This window comes from Pongo abelii, chromosome 11 (genome assembly GCF_028885655.2).
Source record: "Pongo abelii isolate AG06213 chromosome 11, NHGRI_mPonAbe1-v2.0_pri, whole genome shotgun sequence".
Classification (NCBI taxonomy): Eukaryota; Metazoa; Chordata; class Mammalia; order Primates; family Hominidae; genus Pongo; species Pongo abelii.
Window position 1 is genome coordinate 144,413,274 of NC_071996.2, and position 26,732 is coordinate 144,440,005.

The 26,732-nt window shown below is 56.8% G+C and overlaps 1 protein-coding gene across 4 annotated transcripts in view; it reads right to left on the reverse strand.

Moving 5' to 3' along the window:
• The window catches only part of KIF1A (kinesin family member 1A), a 117,335-nt gene that overhangs the window by 54,754 nt on the left and 35,849 nt on the right, over window positions 1–26,732 (reverse strand). For all 4 annotated transcript variants that reach the window (XM_024243249.2, XM_024243247.2, XM_054550130.1 and 1 more), the window contains exons 8-16: window positions 25,615–25,692; window positions 24,911–24,976; window positions 24,455–24,472; window positions 7,654–7,729; window positions 5,990–6,068; window positions 4,924–5,066; window positions 2,781–2,914; window positions 1,441–1,520; window positions 948–1,023 (exon numbers count right to left, since the gene is read on the reverse strand). In XM_024243249.2, coding sequence (XP_024099017.1) covers window positions 948–1,023; window positions 1,441–1,520; window positions 2,781–2,914; window positions 4,924–5,066; window positions 5,990–6,068; window positions 7,654–7,729; window positions 24,455–24,472; window positions 24,911–24,976; window positions 25,615–25,692 — 750 coding nt within the window. The remainder of the gene's footprint in view (window positions 1–947; window positions 1,024–1,440; window positions 1,521–2,780; window positions 2,915–4,923; window positions 5,067–5,989; window positions 6,069–7,653; window positions 7,730–24,454; window positions 24,473–24,910; window positions 24,977–25,614; window positions 25,693–26,732) is intronic.

Below are 26,732 nucleotides of genomic sequence, written 5' to 3' on the forward strand. Positions count from 1 at the left end.
GTGCCCAGACCCAGGGCAACCAATAAAGCTGCACCCCTGGAGTTCCACCCTACCCCTCCAGGAAGGGGATGGGGTCTGAAACAGTGCAGGGAACAATCCATTCCAGACCAAACCAAAGGCCTGTCTAGAAGACGTGTATAGTGAAGCCCCATTAGGACACTGCCTGTCCTGGCCCTGCCTGGGACTGGAATCTCCCTACAGCTCTTCTCAGGCCCTTCCTGCCTCTGGACCTCAGCAGGTGCTGGGCCCCCGGCCTGAAGCACAGCCCTGCCTAGCCCCTCCCAAGCTATGGACACACAGGTGTCTGTCCCCATGTCCCGGCCACCTTTGGGGTGGGTGTGTGGGGTTTGGGGACTAGAACCACAAGAAAGACTTTTTCCCAAGCGTGTGTGCCATGCCCCACCTGGGCTGCTGGATGGGGGCACAGGAGTCATATACACTCTGAAGCAGCTGCCCAGGGGTTCTGTGCCATTTGAGGGCCCCCAGCTGAAAGACCCCTTAGGCTTGACCTGGTGGGAAAAGAGGGGTCCCCACTGGAACAGTCAGACCTGACTCTAGCTGAGTTCTAAGAAGGCAGCTGGCACCCAGCTCTGTGAGCAGCACAGGCTCCAGGGCAGGTCCAGGCCCCTCGTGTCTCAGTCTCCAGCCTGGGCATTGGCTTCTCAGCCTTGCCCTGACCTTGGAGAGCCCAGTCCACACTCCAGGCCACTAAGAGACCCATCTGATGTCCCAAAGCCACCAGCATGCCCCACCATGAGAATGTGGGGACCGAATTCTCCACAAAAAGCAAAGTGTGACTATGGGTGAGCTTCACAGCCCCAGTGCCTGGGCCAGGGCCCCACCGTGCTCCCCTACTTCCAGGAGCCCCCTCTGGCTCTACCTGAGACAGCACCTCACCTGGTCCTGTTCAGATGAGGGCAGTACCACAGAACTGAGACAGCTCCTACCTTTTTGGGAGAGAATACGCCCAAGGTGCCGCCATCCTCCCTCATGGCCACACCCATCTCGGCCAGCAGGGCTTCCCTGGGGGAACAGAGCTGAGGTCAACACAAGCTCCACAAGGCTTCCAGCACCGGCCTCAGCCCTGGCTGACCAATGGGGGCAGTGGGCCTGTGGCCACTGTGGCCTGGGTGGTGCCCATGCATGTCCCATCTGGTCACTGGGTTAGGGCATCTGCTGATGGGACCGGCCCCTCTGCACCATGGTCAGGGATCAGGTCTCTCAGGCCTCAGGTCTCTGAGGCCTTGGTGGCTAGCAGCCAGCAGTGTACAAGGTGGGGGTCATTGGGGATGAGGGAACAGGTTTGCCCTGGGCTGGGACGTGGCCACCCTATGGTGCAGGTGCCCAGCACTGGAGGGCAGGGCTCAGTGCTCATCCTGCCCAGGCTCCGGGCTTGCTGGCTGCACCCCTCCCCCGGGCCTCAGTTTCCCCACTGCACACCTCTCCATCCGGATGGCTTCTGTCCGCCGCAGCTTCTCCTCCCAGGTCTCATTGAGCTCAGCTATGATCTTCTCTGTTTCCTGGGGATTGAGGCAGAGCACAGTGAGCTGCTGGGGCTGGGGCCAAGGGAGAGGACAATGGAGACACGGTTGCCAGGAGAAGGGGCTGCAAAGCACAAGAGAGCCATATTCCTGGGCCTGTCCAGGCAACGAGGCATCCAGAAGACCAAGGTAAAGCTCAGAGAATGTGTGTCTTTCCCTTAGACACACTCAGGAGAATGGGGAAAACGCAAAACAAATCTGGAAGGAAAAGAGAAGCAAATGCTCCTGGGAGATGCTGCGCCTCGGCTCCTAAAGCACAGCCATCCTCGCTGCTGCCAAGAGGCCCAGGTGCTCACCCCTCTTCAGGACATGGACGACACTGCCCAACATCAGCCTGGTCTCTCCTTTTTCTTCCCACCTACAGCCCAGTGGGACCCCAACACCCCAGAAGGGCTCTCTGCTCCAGGGTCACAGGCCCAACCTTGCCCCCATCCCCTTCCTCACACCGGTCTCAATGGGGCCTCTGCCTTCTCCCCTCAGCCCCTCAGTCTCCAGGCGTGTGGCTCACCTGCCCCTGCACAGCCATTCACTGAGGGGCATGTGAGTGGAGACCTAAAACGATCCCCGCCCATTGCTGGGCACCAGGGAGCACACCATGCCTTTGAGCGGTGGGAGGTGGTGACTATTCCCAGGCAGGAGTGCAGGTGTGAACACAGGATGGCCTGGAGGGGGCTCAGGAACCTGCACCACACTCACTGCCCTTCTCAGGGGGTGTAATTCTATAGGACGCCAGGAAGGAAGCTGCTGTGACCTGGGGCTGTCGCCATTGGAGGGGGTGCTGCGGGGTGGGGAGGGACGAGACACCTCTCCACCCACAGATGCCATCCAGCTCACTGCTCCTTGAACAAGCACCCACTCACACAATTAAAGACTCAACAGGAAGAGTCTCAGTCCTGGACATTCATTCTTGGATCTTCCCTTGTCCAGGCTTGGCATGGGTGTGGGCACAGGCCACCCAGACACCTAGGTCTAGGGTCCTGCAGGGGCATTTCCTGTCCAGCAGCTGAGTGTTGTGCAGCCCACAGCCTGGGGACCCCCGAGTGAACTGGTTGCCTTGGCTGCTGTGGGTGGTCTGGAGATAGGCCACTGGGCACCTGGGTGGCCACACGCCAGAGGCTCCTGCTGATGCTCCACAATGGCCCTTATGAGGATGGGCTGTACCCAGGAGGGTGCCTCTAACTCCTCCGAGCTCCCCACTCCCAGAGTCTGACATCCCGAAGCCCCAAGTGGTGCCCTCACCTTCAGTCTTTCAATGGCCTCCTCACTGCCCGGGGCAAACAAGATGCGCTCGTGGAGGCTGGACACAGAGGCAGCGCGGCTGGACAGGGCTGAGAGCGAGGATGAGGGGCTCATACCCACCAGGGTATTGGTCACTGTGGAGAGAGGGTCAGGGGCTTCATTCACCGTCCCGCCACGGTTAAGATTATTGTTCTCAAGGTCGGACACGTCTATGGGGAGGAGGGGTAGGGCGGGCAGACAGACAGAGGGAGGGAGAGAAAAAAGATGAAGATGGGAAAAAGTAAGAGATGGGGCCCAGAGAAGGCAAGAAACAGAAACCATCAACGAGGCACAGCAGCCCTGCCCGGCCCAGGACAAGCGCATGCAAGGCCTTCCTGCCACCCCTTGCCTATGATGGGACAGGGCCAGCAGTGGCGCCCACTTGCCCACCTGCCCCCCAGGCCTGCCCTCCCCAGCAGCAGCGTGGCACAGCCCTAGGCACTCTGGAGCTCCCCTGCACCCCCTGCGCAAGGCTTCTTGCTTTCTCACAGCTGCACTCCAGACCCCACTGCCAGGCCGCCCTGCAGTCCCTGCACCTGAGGGCTGGGAGCCTGTCCTCCCTGCATCTTCCCACCCTGTCCACTGGCTTGGCGTGGTCACCCAGCAGCACCCTGTACAGACTCCCACACTTGTCCTCCCACCCCTCGCACCCACTGTCAGCCTGGGACACCACACACCCCCGAGCTGTGGGGCCGAGCTGTGCTAACCGTTCAGCCCACTGACATGGAAACTGGCCCAGAGACCATCCTGGAGGAGGTGAACATGGGACCCTCATGAGGGAGGCCCTTCCCCTCCACCACGAGGAGCTCACCCACCAGCCTAGGCCTCATGCATCCCTAAGGCCTGGGAGGTGGGGCTGTGACATCTCTGGAGTGGGTGGTGCCAGGGGTCTCCTAGCGGAAGCGAACACACAGCAGAGCAGCAGCAAGCACGGGACCACACCGGGTGTGGGGGAAGTGGAGGGCGCCCTGCAGCCAGGCTCGGGAGGCACTGAGCCCCATGGAGCCAGGCCCAAGGCCAGGAGGCACAAAGGTTGGGCGGGATTTGGCAGCATCCGCTGTGAAAGCTGAGCTTCTGGCATTTCCAGAGTTGAGGGCCTGGGCGTGGGGGGTCAGGTCAGCTGGAGAAATGGCATTGCAGATGGAGGCCTGAGCCAAGAGCTGGGGACAGGACAGTCCCTCCAGCCCTCCTGGCCCTTTGGTGCTGATATCCTGACCTTCGCAGGCATTTGGGTGCACAGGGGGTCAGAGGACCTGATCTCGGCCACGTTTAGCCTGAGAAGGCCTCAGCTACACCCTGACTCGCCCGTTGCTTTGGTTTCTCATGTAGCCCATATGGGTGGGAAGGAGCCAGGAGTGTGGGCTCAGAGGCAGACAGAATCCCACATCTATGAGCAGGGCCCTGTGGCTGAGGGAGAGCAGTGCTTTCTGCCCCCCAAAAAGGAGAAGAAAGCAGAGCAGGTGCCCTGGGGTTCACCCCTCCCTGCCCGTGCCACCCTAGGCCCTCATGCTGGCTGGGGCTGGAAGCAGAGATGCAGAGAGCAGCAAAGGGAATACACACATTTGGGTCCTCCAGGCACAGTGTTGGCTACGGGGGAGGGAAGCGTGGGGGAGGGGGAGAGACAGAGAAACAGAAGAACAGGTTTGTCTCCAGAGGGTCAGGCACGCCTTTCACAGGCCAGGGTGGCCAGCAGTGGGTGTGTGGCCACAAGCAGGGTGGTGAAGGTCTTCAGCTCCAGAACACGGGGGACCGCTGTGACCCCAGCACCCACAGCCTGCCTATGGGGCTTCCAGGGGAGCCGTCTCTGGCCCACTTGCATCAGCACTGAACCCAAACCATGTGGTACCATCCAGGCCAAGGCCAGGAAACTTGCCCTTGTCCAGGGCTCCCGCCCAGCCTCCCACCCAGAGGCATTTCTGCCCAGGAACATGGAGCAGGGACAGGGATTTGGCCCAGAGGGGCTCTGGGAACGGTGTGGAGCTGCCACAGCCCAGGGTGCGGTCAGCAAAGTGGTGGCCCCAGGAGAGAGGATGTGATGACCTGCGAGGCCCCTGAGCCTGAGGCCCCGCAACCCTGTCCAGGATAGGCTGGCGCAGGCACTCACTGTCGGTGATGTCCCCAAGACCCTGGGCGTACAGCAGGTCCCGCAGCCGGGTCACCTCATCTTTCAGCTCGCGGATCAGCTTGTTGTTGGGGTCCTCATTGATGACAGCATTGCAGCGAATCTGCTTGGCCCGGTCAGCATACCTGGGTGGCAGAGGGGGCTGTGGGCTGTGCTCGGGACAGGTCCACACCTGGCAGGTCCCAAGGGTGCCCAGAGCCCTGCCCAAGACCCAGCCTTTTGGGCTCAGCAGCCAGGCCAGAGGTGGACCTGAGCCAGCACAGCCTGGCACAGAGTGAGAAATCGCCCCCATGGCAAGTCGCTGGGGAGGGCATTTGGGGCCACAGGCCAGAGAAGACTTACAGGGGAGGTCACCCAGTTCCAGCTCGCCCACTTGGGGAAACTGAGGCCCAGGTGAGAAGGGACAGGGTGGTGTCCTCTCCCCCAGTGGTCCCAGGGTAGAGGGAGAAAGTCCAGGGAAAATGTGAGAACATCTACGTGTGCATAGGCTTGTGCCCACACCGTGTACCAGCCGATGCGCATGTCTACGTTTCCAGCTAGTACATGAACCTCTATTGAGACACACGCCCTTTGTTTCTCTTAAGCACTGGTGGTGCAAGGTCAAAAGAAGGGAGAGATCACTGACCCAAACAACCGAGCAGCCTCTAGCACAGCTAGGGACCCAGGCTCCCCACCCCAGGTGCCCACCCTGCCCATAAGACATACCTATGCCCCCTTTGCTATCCAAAAATCCCCAGTGGTTATCCCGGCCGGCAGGTGAGTGTAAACTGCTTCGCCCAGCAGGCACAGCTCTCCCAGTCTGGTGCCACCAGGCCCTGGGCTGCCTGCAGCCCCAAAGCACACCCCCAAAGGCTCCATGGAGGGAATGGAACAGGGCCCATGCAGGCCCACAAGCCTCAGAACAGTCCCTTCCAGCCTCACAGAGTCCAGGTTATACCCCTCACAAAGAGTCGCCCCTGCTCACTGGCGCTCCTAATTCAAGCATGAGAGGATCCATCCCCCAAGACCAGGGAGCGGGAAGCAGAGCTTGTCTCCCTGGAGAACTCACCTCAGGGTGCTAAGGGTCTCGTCGTAGTTGATGTCTGCAGGACTCAGGGCTGCCACCATAGCTGTCCTTGAGTTACCGCCTGTGGGAAGAAGACCAGGTTGTGCCCAGAGGGGGATCTAGGCCCCAGGGCTATGTCTGCTCCCCCCTTCCCCCCACATTTACAGATGGGGAGGCTGAGGCCCAGAGAGGTAAACTGAGTCACAGGCTTACCCGCCACCCCCGCCCCCATGAACACAGACAACAGCAAGGACCTGGCCTTCCTTGGCTGCTCCTTCATCTCTGAACCAGGCACTGCCATTATTTCTCTTCTACTTTGTGTTTTTCTCACATTTGGGGCCATTTTACCACCATCAGGCCTTCCTTTCCCCAAAGCAGAGAGGAAAGTTGTGGAGGGTTTTAAAGTATTTACTCCAAAATAAATACCATTTATGTTCAATATTTTTTTCAAGCACTTCTATCGTTTTCATTTGAAATATATTCCTCAGTATTTAACATCAGATTCCTGGCCCAGGTTAGTAGGATCCCAGCATCAGGTAATGCGTGGCGTGTGGAACAGACTGTGTTCTTTCTCTTCAGGGAATCCTGTCTAGGTGACCTCAGCAGTCGGAAAAGATCACCACTGACTCCACCCCAGCCCTCAGGACTGCTGCCTGGTGGTGCTTCAAGTCTGGACAGATGATCTTGCCTGCTTGACCCCAGGGAACTGTGTATCCTCAGGGCCATGTCCCCAGGGCATGGGTCCCCAGTGGGTCCCCATAGGGACTGAAGAGACAGTGTGAAGGGCTGAGTATATACCACACGGGCCCCAAGAAAGCCTCCGTGGGAGGACTCCTCTGCCCCTGCCCTGGGGCTGAACCTGGGTGTGCCTGGACCAGGGGGCTCCTTCCCAGCCCACATCTCAGGTGAAGGAACACACTCTCCTCCTCTCTCAGCGGGGCCCATCCATCCGCAGGCCTGCTGGGGTCTGCAATACTGGCCTGAGCTGGGGAGCAGCATGGCTAGTTGTGGGGTGCAGAGGTGGTCAGCCACGGCTCTGCACACCTCAGCCATGCCGCTGAGGGAGGCCAGGGACCCCCAGTCATCTATGTTCACCAGGTAAGCCCAAGACTCAGTTTACCTCCCTGGGCATCAGCCTCTCCAGGTGTAAATGCAGTTGGGGAGGACTCTGAGGTTATTCCGGGATGGATGGGATCAGCGTCGGGTGCATTTCAATTCCCACCTCCCCATCTAAGTCTCACTGCTCAGAACTCAGATAGAGAAGAGGAGGTTTATGGCAGCCCCTCAAAATCCAGCAAGCAGAGCTCCCAGATCGAGTCCCAGGTCCCCATGACAGATGGGGAAACCAAGGCCCAGAGAAGGATGAGTACTTGGCCTGGGTGTCACAGCCCACCTGACCCAGGACCACTGACACAGGCAGGTGTGTGCTGTGCCACCCCCTGGGCCATCCTGGTTCCCACATTCGCTTCGTTAACCCACTGCTGGCCATTGCCCCAGGTCCTCCAGAAGCGCCATGAACTGACTGGACCCTCCAGGTTCACCTCCCAGCCTCAGCCCAGAAAGGGTGAGAGGCCTCCTGGCGACTGGGCACCCCCTCAGTGGGGAAGAAGGGCACAGCCCAGGGTGTCCCCAGAGCCCTGGGGACAGGCAAACCCACAAGTTCTCACCCAGGTTTTCCCGGAGGAGCCAGGTCAACACGGAATCTCGGTACGGAATGAAATCTGTCTTCTTCTTTTTCTTGTTCTGTGGGGGAGGAACATTCAAGGTCAAGCCCGAGCCCACTGGAGAGGAAGCGAAAGGGAGGGGCCAGCGAAGGCCCTGACAAGTGGGTCCTCAAAGCTGGAGGCTGGGCAAGGGGCGGGGCCCACTCTGATGGACACGTTCTCAGGCTGCCCAGGCCTCTCCCTGCCCAGACCCCAGGGCGCCACTCCAGAGGCCTCCTCTAGGTCACAGTCAGGGACTTGCTAGCACGTCCTTCAGGTTCCTCCCTCGTCCATCCCTGCTGCCCCTGGGCCACCCAGCTGGACACCAGCCAGGAGTGCTGATGTCACCAGCAAGTGTGTCCTCCCTCCACTCTGTCTGAAGGACTCATCTGAGCCCATGGCCCATCCTCGAACACCATCAGCGACTCCTTCTGACCCAAGGGAAAAGGCCCCACAGCTAAATGTGGCCCTCCAGGCCCCATGGCCTCTGCCACACTTACCTCCCTGCCAGCTTAAATCTCCCCTTCACCCAGAGTTCACCTACCCTCTCTCCCATCAAACTCCCTCTGGTCCTGCAGAAGCCAGTTCACAAGCCTTCCTCTAACGGCCTGTTCTCCCATCCCTCCCCTCAGAGTGAAGCATCCTCCATGCTCTTGCTACCTCTTTGGCTCTTTAAAATATGGACTCCATCCACATAATAGCTGCCAGGAATTGCCTCTGATGGACACTCTGTGACTGACTTAATGATCCCAATAGTTGTGGGTTTCAGTGATTTCCAATGTCTACTGGTTCATGTATGCATTGGCTTATGACGCATTCGCAGAGCACCTGCTGGGCCGGCAGACGAGGCCTCTGACCCTGGAGCCTGCACCCCAGGACATGCATGCAGATGCCACCTCAAGGGCTGGGGGCACACACAGACATCATTGTTCTTGAAGACAACCCCAGGAGAAGCTCCACCAGCTCACAGGGCACATAAAATTTGAAAGCTCTTGAGACTCCCTGTCAAAGGGGGTCCAGAATGCTGTACTGGCTTCTCTGCGAGCAGGGTTTCGGGGTGCCCATCTCACAGCTCAGCAGCACAACTGACTGCTTTCTTTTTTCTTTGGAAACGTGGTAGGGACTACCTCTACTCTATTTCTAGGTTTTTTTCTTTGGTTTTGTTTTTGTTTTTGTTTTTTGAGACAGAGTCTCCCTCTGTCACCAGGCTGGAGTGCAGTGGCACGATCTTGGCTCACTGCAACCTCCGCCTCCCGGGTTCAAGCGATTCTCATGCCTCAGCCTCCTGAGTAGCTAGGACTACAGGCGTGTGCCACCATGCCTGGCTAATTTTTGTATTTTTAAAGTAGAGACAGGGTTTCACCATGTTGGCCAGGATGGTCTCGATCTCTTGACCTCATGATCCACCCACCTCGGGCTCCCAAAGTGCTGGGATTACAGGCGTGAGCCACCGCACCCGGCCTCTAGTTTGGTTTTTGATTATTTAATTCCTGAGGGTGAATTCTCTGCTATGTGTCATATTCCTTGCTTCCACATAAATGTCCTCCAGCCATTCAGCCACTTCAGCAAGGAGCCCAGCAGCCCCCTGGGTTTCCTGCTCCCTCACCGCCTCCCTGTCCAGTCATGCTCCGCCATCTCCCAGTACCACCCCGCTCTCCCGTCTCGGCCCCCCAGCCTCCACCATCCCAAGCCTGGAACCCTGACCTTCCATCCTGACTTGCCGCACCAGGCCACCCTGCTCCCAACCTGTCCTTCACGCGGCGCGCATGGCCTGAGGACCCATCCTTGGCTAAAGCAGACGCTGCGAGCCCTGCTGAAAACCCGCCCGCTGCTGCCACTAAAGCTCGGCCAGGCGGCTCCTGACAAGCCGGGAGGGACCTCAGATCCTCAGACGGGCCCGCCTCCTGCCGGCCTCGCCTCCCTGCTCTGGGCCTGGCTCCTCAACCAGTTCCTCGAAAACTCTCTCGCTCGGCTCCTTCAAAAGTCTCTGTCACTGTCCCTCGCAGGGTCCCTCGCACTTTCCCTCCCAGTCCCTCACACAGACAGTCACGCGGTTCCCACGCGGTGCTTCCACATCTCAGTCCCGCACGCTCGAGCACTCAGTCCCTCAAGGAGCGCTCGCCATTCCCCGCACGGTTCCCACGCGGCTGCTCGCAGCTCACCACACAGTTCCTCAGTTCCTCCCGCCTCCCCACGCACTTCCTCACGTTTCTCCAAACGGTTCTTCACGCAGCTCCTCTGGCTTCCCCTTTATGCCTCCGTTGAGGAAAACGGCAGTCACTCGAATGCGGACTCCACCCGTGGGATGGCTGCCGGTCACACCGTTCATCAAGTTTTCCCGCAAGTTCCACACGCAATTCGGTCACAGTTCTCTGTGGAGTTCTTCACACAGTTCCACCCGATCCTCACCTAGATCTCTACGCAGGGCCTCGTTACTCAGGCGTTCTTCACCATTCTGCACACGCAAATCCTCACCGTCCCTGACACACTCGCTCCCACAGCTCCCCACAGCTCCCCAGAAAGTGTCCCACGTTCCTCAAACATTTCCTCACACGGCTCCCCACACGATGCCTCACGCAATCCTCCATCACTCAGAGCTCTCCACAGGCGCTCGCAGCTCCCGCACAGCGGTCCACGCGCACAGACAGGCTCCTCGGGGTCCCACGGTCCTCACGGCATCCACGCAGCTCCCGAAAACCCCATCAGCTCCGCCCCGGTCCCCACACAGCTCCCCACCCCGTTCCACACACTTCCTCCCGCTCCACACAGCTCCACGCGGCGCCCGACAGGTCCCCGCAGTTTCCCATCCAGCTCCTCACACTCCCGACAACCCCTCGCACGGGTCCCCACGGCGCTCCCCACAGTTCCGCGCGGTTCCTCACACGGTTCCCCACACTTTCCCATCCAGCTCCTCACACTCCCGACAACCCCTCGCACGGGTCCCCACGGCGCTCCCCACAGTTCCGCGCGGTTCCACACACGGTTCCTCACACGGTTCCTCACCCGGTTCCACACACGGTTCCTCACCCGGTTCCTCACACGGTTCCTCACCCGGTTCCTCACACGGTTCCTCACACGGTTCCACACCCGGTTCCTCACACGGTTCCTCACCCGGTTCCTCACCGCCCCTACCGTTTCCCACACAGCCCCTCCCGCCGTTCCTCAGACGCTTCCTCACGCGGCTCCTCACACAACCCTTCACGCCATCCCTAATGCGGGTGCACACGCACTTTCCACACAGCTCCTCAGGCCGTTCCACGTGTTCACCCCGTTCCGACACACAGCGTTCCACACGGCTCCCCACGGTTCCCCACAGCACCTCAGTGTTCCCACGCAGTTCCTCACAGTTCCTCACTCAGTTACACACTCAGTTACACACTCAGTTACACACTCAGTTCCTCACTCAGTTCCTCACTCAGTTCCTCACTCAGTTCCACACTCAGTTCCTCACTCAGTTCCTCACTCAGTTACACACTCACTTCCTCACTCAGTTCCTCACAGTTCCTCACTCAGTTACACACTCAGTTACACACTCAGTTACACACTCACTTCCTCACTCAGTTCCCCACAGTTCCTCACTCAGTTACACACTCAGTTCCACACTCAGTTCCTCACTCAGTTCCTCACAGTTCCCCACAGTTCCACACTCAGTTCCACACTCAGTTCCACACTCAGTTCCTCACTCAGTTACACACTCAGTTCCACACTCAGTACCACACTCAGTTCCACACTCAGTTCCTCACTCAGTTACACACTCAGTTCCACACTCAGTACCACACTCAGTTCCACACTCAGTTCCTCACTCAGTTCCACACTCAGTTCCACACTCAGTACCACACTCAGTTCCACACTCAGTTCCTCACTCAGTTACACACTCAGTTCCTCACTCAGTTCCACACTCAGTACCACACTCAGTTCCACACTCAGTTCCTCACTCAGTTCCACACTCAGTTCCTCACTCAGTTACACACTCAGTTCCACACTCAGTACCACACTCAGTTCCACACTCAGTTCCTCACTCAGTTACACACTCAGTTCCACACTCAGTTCCACACTCAGTACCACACTCAGTTCCACACTCAGTTCCTCACTCAGTACCACACTCAGTTCCTCACTCAGTTCCTCACTCAGTTCCACACTCAGTTCCTCACTCAGTTCCTCACTCAGTTCCACACTCAGTTCCACACTCAGTACCACACTCAGTTCCACACTCAGTTCCTCACTCAGTTACACACTCAGTTCCTCACTCAGTTCCACACTCAGTACCACACTCAGTTCCACACTCAGTTCCTCACTCAGTTCCACACTCAGTACCACACTCAGTTCCACACTCAGTTCCTCACTCAGTTCCACACTCAGTTCCTCACTCAGTTACACACTCAGTTCCACACTCAGTACCACACTCAGTTCCACACTCAGTTCCTCACTCAGTTCCACACTCAGTTCCACACTCAGTTCCTCACTCAGTTCCACACTCAGTACCACACTCAGTTCCACACTCAGTTCCTCACTCAGTTCCTCACTCAGTTCCACACTCAGTTCCACACTCAGTACCACACTCAGTTCCACACTCAGTTCCTCACTCAGTTACACACTCAGTTCCTCACTCAGTTCCACACTCAGTACCACACTCAGTTCCACACTCAGTTCCTCACTCAGTTCCACACTCAGTACCACACTCAGTTCCACACTCAGTTCCTCACTCAGTTCCACACTCAGTTCCTCACTCAGTTACACACTCAGTTCCACACTCAGTACCACACTCAGTTCCACACTCAGTTCCTCACTCAGTTACACACTCAGTTCCACACTCAGTTCCACACTCAGTACCACACTCAGTACCACACTCAGTTCCACACTCAGTTCCTCACTCAGTTCCACACTCAGTTCCTCACTCAGTTACACACTCAGTTCCACACTCAGTACCACACTCAGTTCCACACTCAGTTCCTCACTCAGTTACACACTCAGTTCCACACTCAGTTCCACACTCAGTACCACACTCAGTTCCACACTCAGTTCCTCACTCAGTACCACACTCAGTTCCTCACTCAGTTCCTCACTCAGTTCCACACTCAGTTCCTCACTCAGTTCCTCACTCAGTTCCACACTCAGTTCCACACTCAGTTCCACACTCACTTCCTCACTCAGTTCCTCACTCAGTTCCACACTCAGTTCCACACTCACTTCCTCACTCAGTTCCTCACTCAGTTCCACACTCAGTTCCTCACTCAGTTCCACACTCAGTTCCTCACTCAGTTCCTCACTCAGTTCCACACTCAGTTCCACACTCAGTTCCACACTCACTTCCTCACTCAGTTCCTCACAGTTCCTCACTCAGTTCCTCACTCAGTTCCACACTCAGTTCCTCACTCAGTTCCACACTCAGTTCCACACTCAGTTCCACACTCACTTCCTCACTCAGTTCCTCACTCAGTTCCACACTCAGTTCCACACTCACTTCCTCACTCAGTTCCTCACTCAGTTCCACACTCAGTTCCACACTCAGTTCCTCACTCAGTTCCACACTCAGTTCCTCACTCAGTTCCTCACTCAGTTCCTCACTCAGTTCCACACTCAGTTCCTCACTCAGTTCCACACTCAGTTCCTCACAGTTCCTCACTCAGTTCCACACTCAGTTCCACACTCAGTTCCTCACTCAGTTCCTCACTCAGTTCCACACTCAGTTCCTCACTCAGTTCCTCACTCAGTTCCACACTCAGTTCCACACTCAGTTCCTCACTCAGTTCCACACTCAGTTCCACACTCAGTTCCTCACAGTTCCTCACTCAGTTCCACACTCAGTTCCTCACTCAGTTCCACACTCAGTTCCTCACTCAGTACCACACTCAGTTCCTCACTCAGTACCACACTCAGTTCCACACTCAGTTCCTCACTCAGTTACACACTCAGTTCCACACTCACTTCCTCACTCAGTTCCTCACTCAGTTCCACACTCAGTTCCACACTCAGTTCCTCACTCAGTTCCACACTCAGTACCACACTCAGTTCCACACTCAGTTCCTCACTCAGTTACACACTCAGTTCCACACTCAGTACCACACTCAGTTCCACACTCAGTTCCTCACTCAGTTACACACTCAGTTACACACTCAGTTCCACACTCAGTTCCTCACTCAGTTCCACACTCAGTTCCTCACAGTTCCTCACTCAGTTCCACACTCAGTTCCTCACTCAGTTCCTCACTCAGTTCCTCACTCAGTTCCACACTCAGTTCCTCACTCAGTTCCTCACTCAGTTCCTCACTCAGTTCCTCACTCAGTTCCACACTCAGTTCCTCACTCACTTCCTCACGTTCCTCACTCAGTTCCACACTCAGTTCCTCACTCAGTTCCTCACTCAGTTCCTCACTCAGTTCCTCACTCAGTTACACACTCAGTTCCACACTCAGTTCCACACTCAGTTCCTCACTCAGTTCCTCACTCAGTTCCTCACTCACTTCCTCACTCAGTTCCTCACTCAGTTCCTCACTGTCCCTCACTCAGTTCCTCACTCAGTTCCTCACTCAGTTCCTCACAGTCCCTCACTCAGTTCCTCACTCAGTTCCTCACTCAGTTCCACACTCAGTTCCTCACTCAGTTCCTCACTCAGTTCCACACTCAGTTCCACACTCAGTACCACACTCAGTTCCACACTCAGTTCCTCACTCAGTTCCTCACTCAGTTCCACACTCAGTTCCACACTCAGTACCACACTCAGTTCCACACTCAGTTCCTCACTCAGTTACACACTCAGTTCCTCACTCAGTTCCACACTCAGTACCACACTCAGTTCCACACTCAGTTCCTCACTCAGTTCCACACTCAGTACCACACTCAGTTCCACACTCAGTTCCTCACTCAGTTCCACACTCAGTTCCTCACTCAGTTACACACTCAGTTCCACACTCAGTACCACACTCAGTTCCACACTCAGTTCCTCACTCAGTTACACACTCAGTTCCACACTCAGTTCCACACTCAGTACCACACTCAGTACCACACTCAGTTCCACACTCAGTTCCTCACTCAGTTCCACACTCAGTTCCTCACTCAGTTACACACTCAGTTCCACACTCAGTACCACACTCAGTTCCACACTCAGTTCCTCACTCAGTTACACACTCAGTTCCACACTCAGTTCCACACTCAGTACCACACTCAGTTCCACACTCAGTTCCTCACTCAGTACCACACTCAGTTCCTCACTCAGTTCCTCACTCAGTTCCACACTCAGTTCCTCACTCAGTTCCTCACTCAGTTCCACACTCAGTTCCACACTCAGTTCCACACTCACTTCCTCACTCAGTTCCTCACTCAGTTCCACACTCAGTTCCACACTCACTTCCTCACTCAGTTCCTCACTCAGTTCCACACTCAGTTCCTCACTCAGTTCCACACTCAGTTCCTCACTCAGTTCCTCACTCAGTTCCACACTCAGTTCCACACTCAGTTCCACACTCACTTCCTCACTCAGTTCCTCACAGTTCCTCACTCAGTTCCTCACTCAGTTCCACACTCAGTTCCTCACTCAGTTCCACACTCAGTTCCACACTCAGTTCCACACTCACTTCCTCACTCAGTTCCTCACTCAGTTCCACACTCAGTTCCACACTCACTTCCTCACTCAGTTCCTCACTCAGTTCCACACTCAGTTCCACACTCAGTTCCTCACTCAGTTCCACACTCAGTTCCTCACTCAGTTCCTCACTCAGTTCCTCACTCAGTTCCACACTCAGTTCCTCACTCAGTTCCACACTCAGTTCCTCACAGTTCCTCACTCAGTTCCACACTCAGTTCCACACTCAGTTCCTCACTCAGTTCCTCACTCAGTTCCACACTCAGTTCCTCACTCAGTTCCTCACTCAGTTCCACACTCAGTTCCACACTCAGTTCCTCACTCAGTTCCACACTCAGTTCCACACTCAGTTCCTCACAGTTCCTCACTCAGTTCCACACTCAGTTCCTCACTCAGTTCCACACTCAGTTCCTCACTCAGTACCACACTCAGTTCCTCACTCAGTACCACACTCAGTTCCACACTCAGTTCCTCACTCAGTTACACACTCAGTTCCACACTCACTTCCTCACTCAGTTCCTCACTCAGTTCCACACTCAGTTCCACACTCAGTTCCTCACTCAGTTCCACACTCAGTACCACACTCAGTTCCACACTCAGTTCCTCACTCAGTTACACACTCAGTTCCACACTCAGTACCACACTCAGTTCCACACTCAGTTCCTCACTCAGTTACACACTCAGTTACACACTCAGTTCCACACTCAGTTCCTCACTCAGTTCCACACTCAGTTCCTCACAGTTCCTCACTCAGTTCCACACTCAGTTCCTCACTCAGTTCCTCACTCAGTTCCTCACTCAGTTCCACACTCAGTTCCTCACTCAGTTCCTCACTCAGTTCCTCACTCAGTTCCTCACTCAGTTCCACACTCAGTTCCTCACTCACTTCCTCACGTTCCTCACTCAGTTCCACACTCAGTTCCTCACTCAGTTCCTCACTCAGTTCCTCACTCAGTTCCTCACTCAGTTACACACTCAGTTCCACACTCAGTTCCACACTCAGTTCCTCACTCAGTTCCTCACTCAGTTCCTCACTCACTTCCTCACTCAGTTCCTCACTCAGTTCCTCACTGTCCCTCACTCAGTTCCTCACTCAGTTCCTCACTCAGTTCCTCACAGTCCCTCACTCAGTTCCTCACTCAGTTCCTCACTCAGTTCCACACTCAGTTCCTCACTCAGTTCCTCACTCAGTTCCACACTCAGTTCCTCACTCAGTTCCACACTCAGTTCCTCACTCAGTTCCTCACAGTTCCTCACAGTCCCTCACTCAGTTCCTCACTCAGTTCCTCACAGTTCCTCACTCAGTTCCACACTCAGTTCCTCACTCAGTTCCTCACTCAGTTCCACACTCAGTTCCTCACTCAGTTCCTCACTCAGTTCCACACTCAGTTCCTCACTCAGTTCCTCACTCAGTTCCACACTCAGTTCCTCACTCAGTTCCTCACTCACTTCCTCACTCAGTTCCTCACGTTCCTCACTCAGTTCCTCACTCAGTTCCTCACTCAGTTCCTCACGTTCCTCACTCAGTTCCACACTCAGTTCCTCACTCAGTTACACACTCACTTCCTCACTCAGTTCCTCACTCAGTTCCTCACTCAGTTACACACTCACTTCCTCACTCAGTTACACACTCACTTCCTCACTCAGTTCCTCACTCAGTTCCACACTCAGTTCCTCACTCAGTTACACACTCAGTTCCACACTCAGTTCCTCACTCAGTTCCTCACTCAGTTCCTCACTCAGTTCCTCACTCACTTCCTCACTCAGTTCCTCACTCAGTTCCTCACAGTCCCTCACTCAGTTCCTCACTCAGTTCCTCACTCAGTTCCTCACTCAGTTCCTCACTCAGTTCCACACTCAGTTCCTCACTCAGTTCCTCACTCAGTTCCACACTCAGTTCCTCACTCAGTTCCACACTCAGTTCCTCACTCAGTTCCTCACAGTTCCTCACAGTCCCTCACTCAGTTCCTCACTCAGTTCCTCACAGTTCCTCACTCAGTTCCACACTCAGTTCCTCACTCAGTTCCTCACTCAGTTCCACACTCAGTTCCTCACTCAGTTCCTCACTCAGTTCCACACTCAGTTCCTCACTCAGTTCCTCACTCAGTTCCACACTCAGTTCCTCACTCAGTTCCTCACTCAGTTCCACACTCAGTTCCTCACTCAGTTCCTCACAGTCCCTCACTCAGTTCCTCACTCAGTTCCTCACTCAGTTCCTCACTCAGTTCCTCACGTTCCTCACTCAGTTCCACACTCAGTTCCTCACTCAGTTACACACTCACTTCCTCACTCAGTTCCTCACTCAGTTCCTCACTCAGTTACACACTCACTTCCTCACTCAGTTACACACTCACTTCCTCACTCAGTTCCTCACTCAGTTCCACACTCAGTTCCTCACTCAGTTCCTCACTCAGTTCCACACTCAGTTCCACACTCAGTTCCTCACTCACTTCCTCACTCACTTCCTCACTCAGTTCCTCACTCAGTTCCTCACAGTTCCTCACTCAGTTCCTCACAGTTCCTCACTCACTTCCTCACTCAGTTCCTCACTCAGTTCCTCACTGTTCCTCACTCAGTTCCTCACTCAGTTCCACACTCAGTTCCTCACAGTTCCTCACTCAGTTCCACACTCAGTTCCTCACTCAGTTCCACACTCAGTTCCTCACTCAGTTCCTCACTCAGTTCCTCACGTTCCTCACTCAGTTCCTCACTCAGTTCCTCACTCAGTTCCTCACTCAGTTCCTCACGTTCCTCACTCAGTTCCTCACTCAGTTCCTCACTGTTCCTCACTCAGTTCCTCACTCAGTTCCTCACTGTTCCTCACTCAGTTCCTCACTCAGTTCCTCACTCAGTTCCTCACTCAGTTCCTCACTGTTCCTCACTCAGTTCCTCACTCAGTTCCTCACTCAGTTCCTCACTGTTCCTCACTCAGTTCCTCACTCAGTTCCTCACTGTTCCTCACTCAGTTCCTCACTCAGTTCCTCACTCAGTTCCTCACTCAGTTCCTCACTGTTCCTCACTCAGTTCCTCACTCAGTTCCTCACTCAGTTCCTCACTGTTCCTCACTCAGTTCCTCACTCAGTTCCTCACTCAGTTCCTCACTCAGTTCCACACTCAGTTCCTCACTCAGTTCCTCACTCAGTTCCTCACAGTTCCTCACTCAGTTCCTCACTCAGTTCCACACTCAGTTCCACACTCAGTTACACACTCAGTTCCACACTCAGTTCCTCACTCAGTTCCTCACTGTTCCTCATTCAGTTCCTCACAGTTCCACACTCAGTTCCTCACTCAGTTCCTCACTGTTCCTCACTCAGTTCCTCACTCAGTTCCACACTCAGTTCCTCACTGTTCCTCACTCAGTTCCTCACTCAGTTCCTCACTCAGTTCCTCACTGTTCCTCACTCAGTTCCTCACAGTTCCACACTCAGTTCCTCACAGTTCCTCACCCAGTTCCTCACAGTTCCACACTCAGTTCCTCACAGTTCCACACTCAGTTCCTCACTGTTCCTCACTCAGTTCCTCACTCAGTTCCTCACTCAGTTCCTCACTCAGTTCCTCACTGTTCCTCACTCAGTTCCTCACTCAGTTCCTCACTCAGTTCCTCACAGTTCCTCACTCAGTTCCTCACAGTTCCACACTCAGTTCCTCACAGTTCTTCACCCAGTTCCTCACAGTTCCACACTCAGTTCCTCACAGTTCCACACTCAGTTCCTCACAGTTCTTCACCCAGTTCCTCACAGTTCCACACTCAGTTCCTCACAGTTCCACACTCAGTTCCTCACAGTTCTTCACCCAGTTCCTCACAGTTCCACACTCAGTTCCTCACAGTTCCACACTCAGTTCCTCACAGTTCTTCACCCAGTTCCTCACAGTTCCACACTCAGTTCCTCACAGTTCCACACTCAGTTCCTCACTGTTCCTCACTCAGTTCCTCACTCAGTTCCTCACTCAGTTCCTCACTCAGTTCCTCACTGTTCCTCACTCAGTTCCTCACTCAGTTCCTCACTGTTCCTCACTCAGTTCCTCACAGTTCCACACTCAGTTCCTCACAGTTCTTCACCCAGTTCCTCACAGTTCCACACTCAGTTCCTCACAGTTCCACACTCAGTTCCTCACTGTTGCACACTCTGTTCCTTACAGTTCCTTACTCAATTCCTTGCACTTCCTCACAGTTCCACACAGTTCCCACACTTCCCCACACTGGCTCACCCGCTTCCTCGCTTGGTTCTGTGGCCCCTCATGCGGCCGCGTGCACTGCCTCCCAGTTCTGCAGTTTCCCACATGGCTGCACACACAGGCTGTCACATGTTTCCCCCCAGGCCGCCCCACGCCCCACGGTGCTTCCGTTTCTCATACAGCTCTCCACAGCATTCCACACAGGTCCACGCGGCCCCGTTTCACCCACCTTCACAGTTTCGCAGTTCCCCAGTTTCTCAAGCAGATCCTCTCACAGTGCCTTAGACGGGGGCTCACGTGGCTCCTCTCAGGCCCTCGCGGGTTCCTCCGAGTTCCCGCACACTTCCCCACAGTTTCCGCCACATTTCCACAGACCCCCCGAATCCCTGACGCAGCGTTCACGCGGTTCCTTGTGCCTTTCGCAGCAGCCACCCGCCTGGCTCCCCGCAGTTTCTCACAGCTCACCACCGCTCCCCGAGCACCCGCCCGGCTCCTCGGCGTTCCGTCACACGATTCCCACGCGGCCCCACACCACTCCACACACCTCCGCTCCCAGTTCCACAGCTCCTCAGAGTACGCGGAGCTCCAGCTCCACAGATCCCCCACGGGGGTCCCCACACGAGCGCACACTTCCCCCAAGCGATTCCCCACACGCTTCCCGCCTGGTTCCCCGCCTTCCCCGCACAGTCACATCCTCCCACAGTTCCCCACGCAACTCCTCACACGGTTCCTCAAATACTTTCCCACAGAGCTTCTCCGTAGCTCCACGGATAGCCCTGCACGGTTCCTCACGTGATTCCACGCAGCTCCCACCCTGTGGCACACACTTCCTCTCCCGGCGCCACGCACAGCTCATGTTCCCACACAGCTCCGCTCAGGCCCCCAGAGCTCCTCGGGTTCCCCCCACAGTTCCTGAGGCATTTCTTCCTCTGGTCCTCACACAGGTTCTTCCCGCTTCCGACATAGCGGGCCACACAGTTCTCTGCAGGCTCCCCACACAGTTCCTGTGGTTCTCCACACTGCTCCGCACACACTGATCCGCACACACAGATCCACACACACTGATCCACACACACTGATCCACACACACAGATCCACACACACAGATCCACACACACTGATCCACACACACAGATCCACACACACAGATCCACACACACAGATCCACACACACTGATCCACACACACTGATGCACACACACAGATCCACACACAGAGCTCCACACAGCTCCACATACACAGCTCCACACACACAGCTCCACACACACAGATCCACACAGACAGATCCACACACATAGCTCCACACACACTGATCCACACACACAGCTCCACACAGCTCCACATACACAGCTCCACACACACAGCTCCACACACACAGATCCACACAGACGGATCCACACACACAGATCCACACAGACAGATCCACACACATAGCTCCACACACACTGATCCACACACACAGCTCCACACACACAGCTCCACACACACTGATCCACACACACAGATGCACACACACAGCTCCACACACACAGATCCACACAGACAGATCCACACACATAGCTCCACACACACTGATCCACACACACAGCTCCACACACACAGCTCCACACACACTGATCCACACAGCTCCACACACACAGCTCCACATACACAGCTCCCCACACACACAGCTCCACACACACAGATCCACACACACAGCTCCACACACACAGATCCACACAGACAGATCCACACACATAGCTCCACACACACTGATCCACACACACAGCTCCACACAGCTCCACATACACAGCTCCACACACACAGCTCCACACACACAGATCCACACAGACGGATCCACACACACAGATCCACACACACTGATCCACACACACAGCTCCACACACACTGATCCACACACACAGCTCCACACACACAGATCCACACAGACAGATCCACACACATAGCTCCACACACACTGATCCACACACACAGCTCCACACACACAGCTCCACACACACTGATCCACACAGCTCCACACAGCTCCACATACACAGCTCCCCACACACACAGCTCCACACACACAGATCCACACACACAGCTCCACACACACAGATCCACACAGACAGATCCACACACATAGCTCCACACACACAGCTCCACACACACAGCTCCACACACACAGATCCACACAGACAGATCCACACACATAGCTCCACACACACTGATCCACACACACAGCTCCACACACACAGCTCCACACACACTGATCCACACAGCTCCACACAGCTCCACATACACAGCTCCCCACACACACAGCTCCACACACACAGATCCACACAGACAGCTCCACACACACAGCTCCACACACACAGATCCACACACACAGCTCCACACACACAGATCCACACAGACAGATCCACACACATAGCTCCACACACACAGATCCACACACACAGCTCCACACACACAGCTCCACACACACAGATCCACACAGACAGATCCACACACATAGCTCCACACACACTGATCCACACACACAGCTCCACACACACAGCTCCACACACACTGATCCACACAGCTCCACACAGCTCCACATACACAGCTCCCCACACACACAGCTCCACACACACAGATCCACACACACAGCTCCACACACACAGATCCACACAGACAGATCCACACACATAGCTCCACACACACTGATCCACACACACAGCTCCACACACACAGCTCCACACACACTGATCCACACACACAGATGCACACACACAGCTCCACACACACAGATCCACACAGACAGATCCACACACATAGCTCCACACACACTGATCCACACACACAGCTCCACACACACAGCTCCACACACACTGATCCACACAGCTCCACACACACAGCTCCACATACACAGCTCCCCACACACACAGCTCCACACACACAGATCCACACACACAGCTCCACACACACAGATCCACACAGACAGATCCACACACATAGCTCCACACACACTGATCCACACACACAGCTCCACACACACAGATCCACACAGACAGATCCACACACATAGCTCCACACACACAGATCCACACACACAGCTCCACACACACAGCTCCACACACACAGATCCACACAGACAGATCCACACACATAGCTCCACACACACTGATCCACACACACAGCTCCACACACACAGCTCCACACACACTGATCCACACAGCTCCACACAGCTCCACATACACAGCTCCCCACACACACAGCTCCACACACACAGATCCACACACACAGCTCCACACACACAGATCCACACAGACAGATCCACACACATAGCTCCACACACACTGATCCACACACACAGCTCCACACACACAGCTCCACACACACTGATCCACACAGCTCCACACAGCTCCACATACACAGCTCCCCACACACACAGCTCCACACACACAGATCCACACAGACAGATCCACACACACAGCTCCACACACACTGATCCACACACACAGCTCCACACACACTGATCCACACACACAGATCCACACACACAGCTCCACACACACTGATCCACACACACAGCTCCACACACACAGCTCCACACACACTGATCCACACACACAGCTCCACACACACAGCTCCACACACACTGATCCACACACACAGCTCCACACACACTGATCCACACACACAGCTCCACACACACAGCTCCACACACACTGATCCACACACACAGCTCCACACACACAGCTCCACACACAGCTCCACACGCAGCTCCACACACACAGCTCCACACACACTGATCCACACACACAGCTCCACACACACAGCTCCACACACACAGCTCCACACACACTGATCCACACACACAGCTCCACACACACTGATCCACACACACAGCTCCACACACACAGCTCCACACGCAGCTCCACACACAACTCCACACGCAGCTCCACACAGTTCTACACAGTTCCTCACAGTCCCGCACAATCTGCACAGCGGATCCTTCTCTCCTCCCTCCCCACGCCGCTCCACGCCGTTCCACACCGTTCTCTCACAGTTCCACACGGTTATCACAGCTCCTCACAGTTCACTCCGCTCCACACTCAATTCCCCACACAGGTCCTCAGTGTCACGCAGTCCCACGCAGTGTCCCATGCCGTTTCCCACACGCTTCCTCTCCTGTTCCCACAGAGTTCCTCACACAGTTCCCCAGAGGGGCCCTGTTTCCTCACTTCGCTCCCACTCGAGTTCCCCACGCCATTCTCCACAGTTCCCCGCTCAGTCCACACGCCTTCTCAGAATTCTTCATACAGCCCCACATGTGTTCTTAGTCTCTTGGAACTCCTCACACAGGCCACACAGCTCTTCACAATTCACACAGTTCTCTGTCCCCACAGAGCCACCACCAAGTTCCCAGTGCGTTTCCCAGTGAGCACCTCGCAGATCCTCGCAGTGGCGCCCGCCCTGTCTCGTGCATTCCCACGCTGGCTCACTCCGTTCCTGCCCAGTCCCTCGAAAGGTTTCACGGCTGCCCACGCAGTTCCTCACACAGTCCCCAGTCTCCCCCCAGGCAGCTTCACACACAGCGCGCTCCACGGCACCTCCGACTCCATACACGTTCGCCTCCCCCACTGGCCCCGTCACGCCTATGGCTGCTCAGAGTCCAGCACGCCTGTCACCCGCTTCCTCTCAGGGCTCCCCAGCCCTCTCCATGCCCGAGGGGCTCCTCCGCGCCCCTCTCAGCTCCTCTCAGGGCCCCCATGCCCCCCAGGCCACCCTTTCCCACCTCAGTGTCTCCCAGCAGCCCCTGCCCCAGGCCCTGCCGTGAGGCCACCCCAGACGCCCTCTGTCCACGCAGACACAGGCACCGCACGGGGCCTCCCACACCCGTTTTTTTCCTTCCCGGGATCCACCCCCATGTCCCCCACCTCCCAGCGCACTCACTGCCCGCCCCACCCCTCACCACAGGGCGCCAGTGCAGGGCAGACAACACCACCAGCCTCCCGCACCTGCCCCGGGGCTGAAGGAAGCCGCTTACCTTGTTGGGTCCGGAGTCCTGAAAAGGAAAAGATAGAGAGAGGCTGAGGCCCGGAGTGAAGCTGGTGCGGGCTGTGGGGGCAGAAGAGCAGGCGGCCCGGCTCCCTCGCCCCGGCCATGACTCAGGCTCTGCCACCCCGTGGTCTTCTCGACAGCAGCTCCCCCGGGGCAGGGTCCCTTCAGGGCCACCCTTCCCGGGCCCAGGCCTGGGCTGCCTACTGCACGGGGCCAACCGTGGCCATAGCCCCACTTTACAGGTGGGGAAACTGAGGGTCCCGGGAGAAACCAGGGCCCCTACCCCTTCTCCAGCGTGTGACACTCCGGCCATCTCCGGGCTCTCCCTTGAACCTGGCCACCTCCCAGACACAGGGCCTGGAAACGGGGGTGACAGGGGCAGGATAGGGGCCCCGAAGACCCTCTGGGGGTCTGGCTATGGAAGCCGGGCCGGGCCACTCACCATTTCAGCCAGGGCGGAGATGACCTTGCCCAGGGTGGTCAGCGACTTGTTGATATTGGCCCCCTCCTGCGGGGAGAAAAGACAGTGGGGTTGGGACTCTGGGGACCCGTGGGGCCTCCTGCTCTGGAGGGACGCCCTGGGTGGACCTGTGCGGTGTGGAGCGGAGGCCACCACCGCAGCTGCTGATCTCTGGGGCCACTCGGGCATGAGGTGCCCTGACAGAAAGCCAGCTGGAGCCTCTGGCCAGGAGCATGTACCCCAGTGTTGCCCTCAGCGCCATGCAAACCCTGATATCATCCTGTGTCCCCCTGAAATGCTTCCGGGGCCCCTGCCCAAGCATCTGGTGCTGAGGCCAGCAGGGGTCAAGGAAACACACTCCTTCCCGACCCCAGCACTGCTTCCCCGGGGTGCCCCGATCTCCCCAGGGAAGACCCGGCCTCTAGGCGCAAGGTCCTTGGGGCCCGAAAGAGGACACCGTCCCGCCAAACCCCGACCTGTGTGCCCAGCGCTGGTGCCCCAGGCACGGCCCTCGGCTGCTGGCAGCCCAAGACCCCAGCCTATGCCCACCCTCCCTACGCAGGCTCACCCTCAGGGTGGCCCAGGCCCCTGGGACCCCAACAGAGCCCTCCTGCCGCCCACCCTGGAGCAGGCCAGATGTGGACACGGGGCCCACTGCAGTCCCCGCATGGCGGCCTGGCCCCTACCTTGAGGCGCGTGCCCTTGGCTCCCGTGGAGTCGGCCCGCTCGCTCCCAGCCAGGTCCACCAGGCTGATTTTGCTCACCTGAAACAGCAGATGCATCACATGCGGGAGAGGCCGCAAGATGCGTGGGGGCTTCCCAGGACCCCTGGGCAAGGTCTCCACAGCTGTTGAAGGAGCCCTGGCCAAGCATCCCCTCTGCAAGGCGCCGCCCCTCCCCAGGCCCAGCAGTGCCGACCCCGCAGTTTCCACCCGCACCTCCGTCCCAGCTCTCCCCAGGCCCTGCCCGAGTGAGTGCCCAGCCACCTTCCCAAGGAAGCACGGGCGCTGCCGCCACATGCTGGGTGCTTTTCACACAAGGGCGCACTCGCTCCCTACGGCATCCACGAGGTGCGACTGTCACTGTCCCCACTTCCACAGATGGTGCTCAGTGTCCGTGGTGGGATTAGAACCCAGCTCCAGGAGGCCCTGGCCCTGCTCAGCCACCACACGGGCCATGGCTGCAGCTAGCGAGGTGGGCACCGGCCAGGCTCCCAACAGGGGCATCCGCAGTCTGGGGTGGAAGGCCCTGCACCTGGAGGCCTGGCCCCTCCTGAGCCACAGCTACAGGGCAGGACTTGCCCACGGACACCGCAGGACCCTCTCAGTGCCCACCAGTGAGGGCAGCGGGGCAGGCAGCTGGGCTGACCTTGTCCAGCTTCACCCTCGTCTGTCCCCCAACCCACCTCAGCCATCCTGAGCCCCCGCTCACTGTTTCATGGAGTCCCGGTCAGGAGGATGTGCCTGGCGGACCTCCAGCACCGTCAGGGACTGAGCAGCCCTCACTCCACCCAGCCCCTTTGTGCTCCCCATGCGGCTGCCTCAGCGAGCCCCCAACCAGGTGGTGGCTGAGGTGCCCCCGGGCCTGGAGAGCTGGGGCATGAGGGCAGGGGACAGAGTAAGAGATGGTCAGGGAGAGGCTGGGTGCTCTCCTGCTGCCCCTCCCATAAGCCTGGACTGGCTGTCCAGGCAAAAGCCCCAGAAGATGGCCCCCTGGCCTGGTCCATGGAGAATGCCAAGGCGCGGGAGAAGGGCCTCTGGGGCCCGGGGGGACGTCCACACCTGGTGCCAGTGTAAGTGTGAGG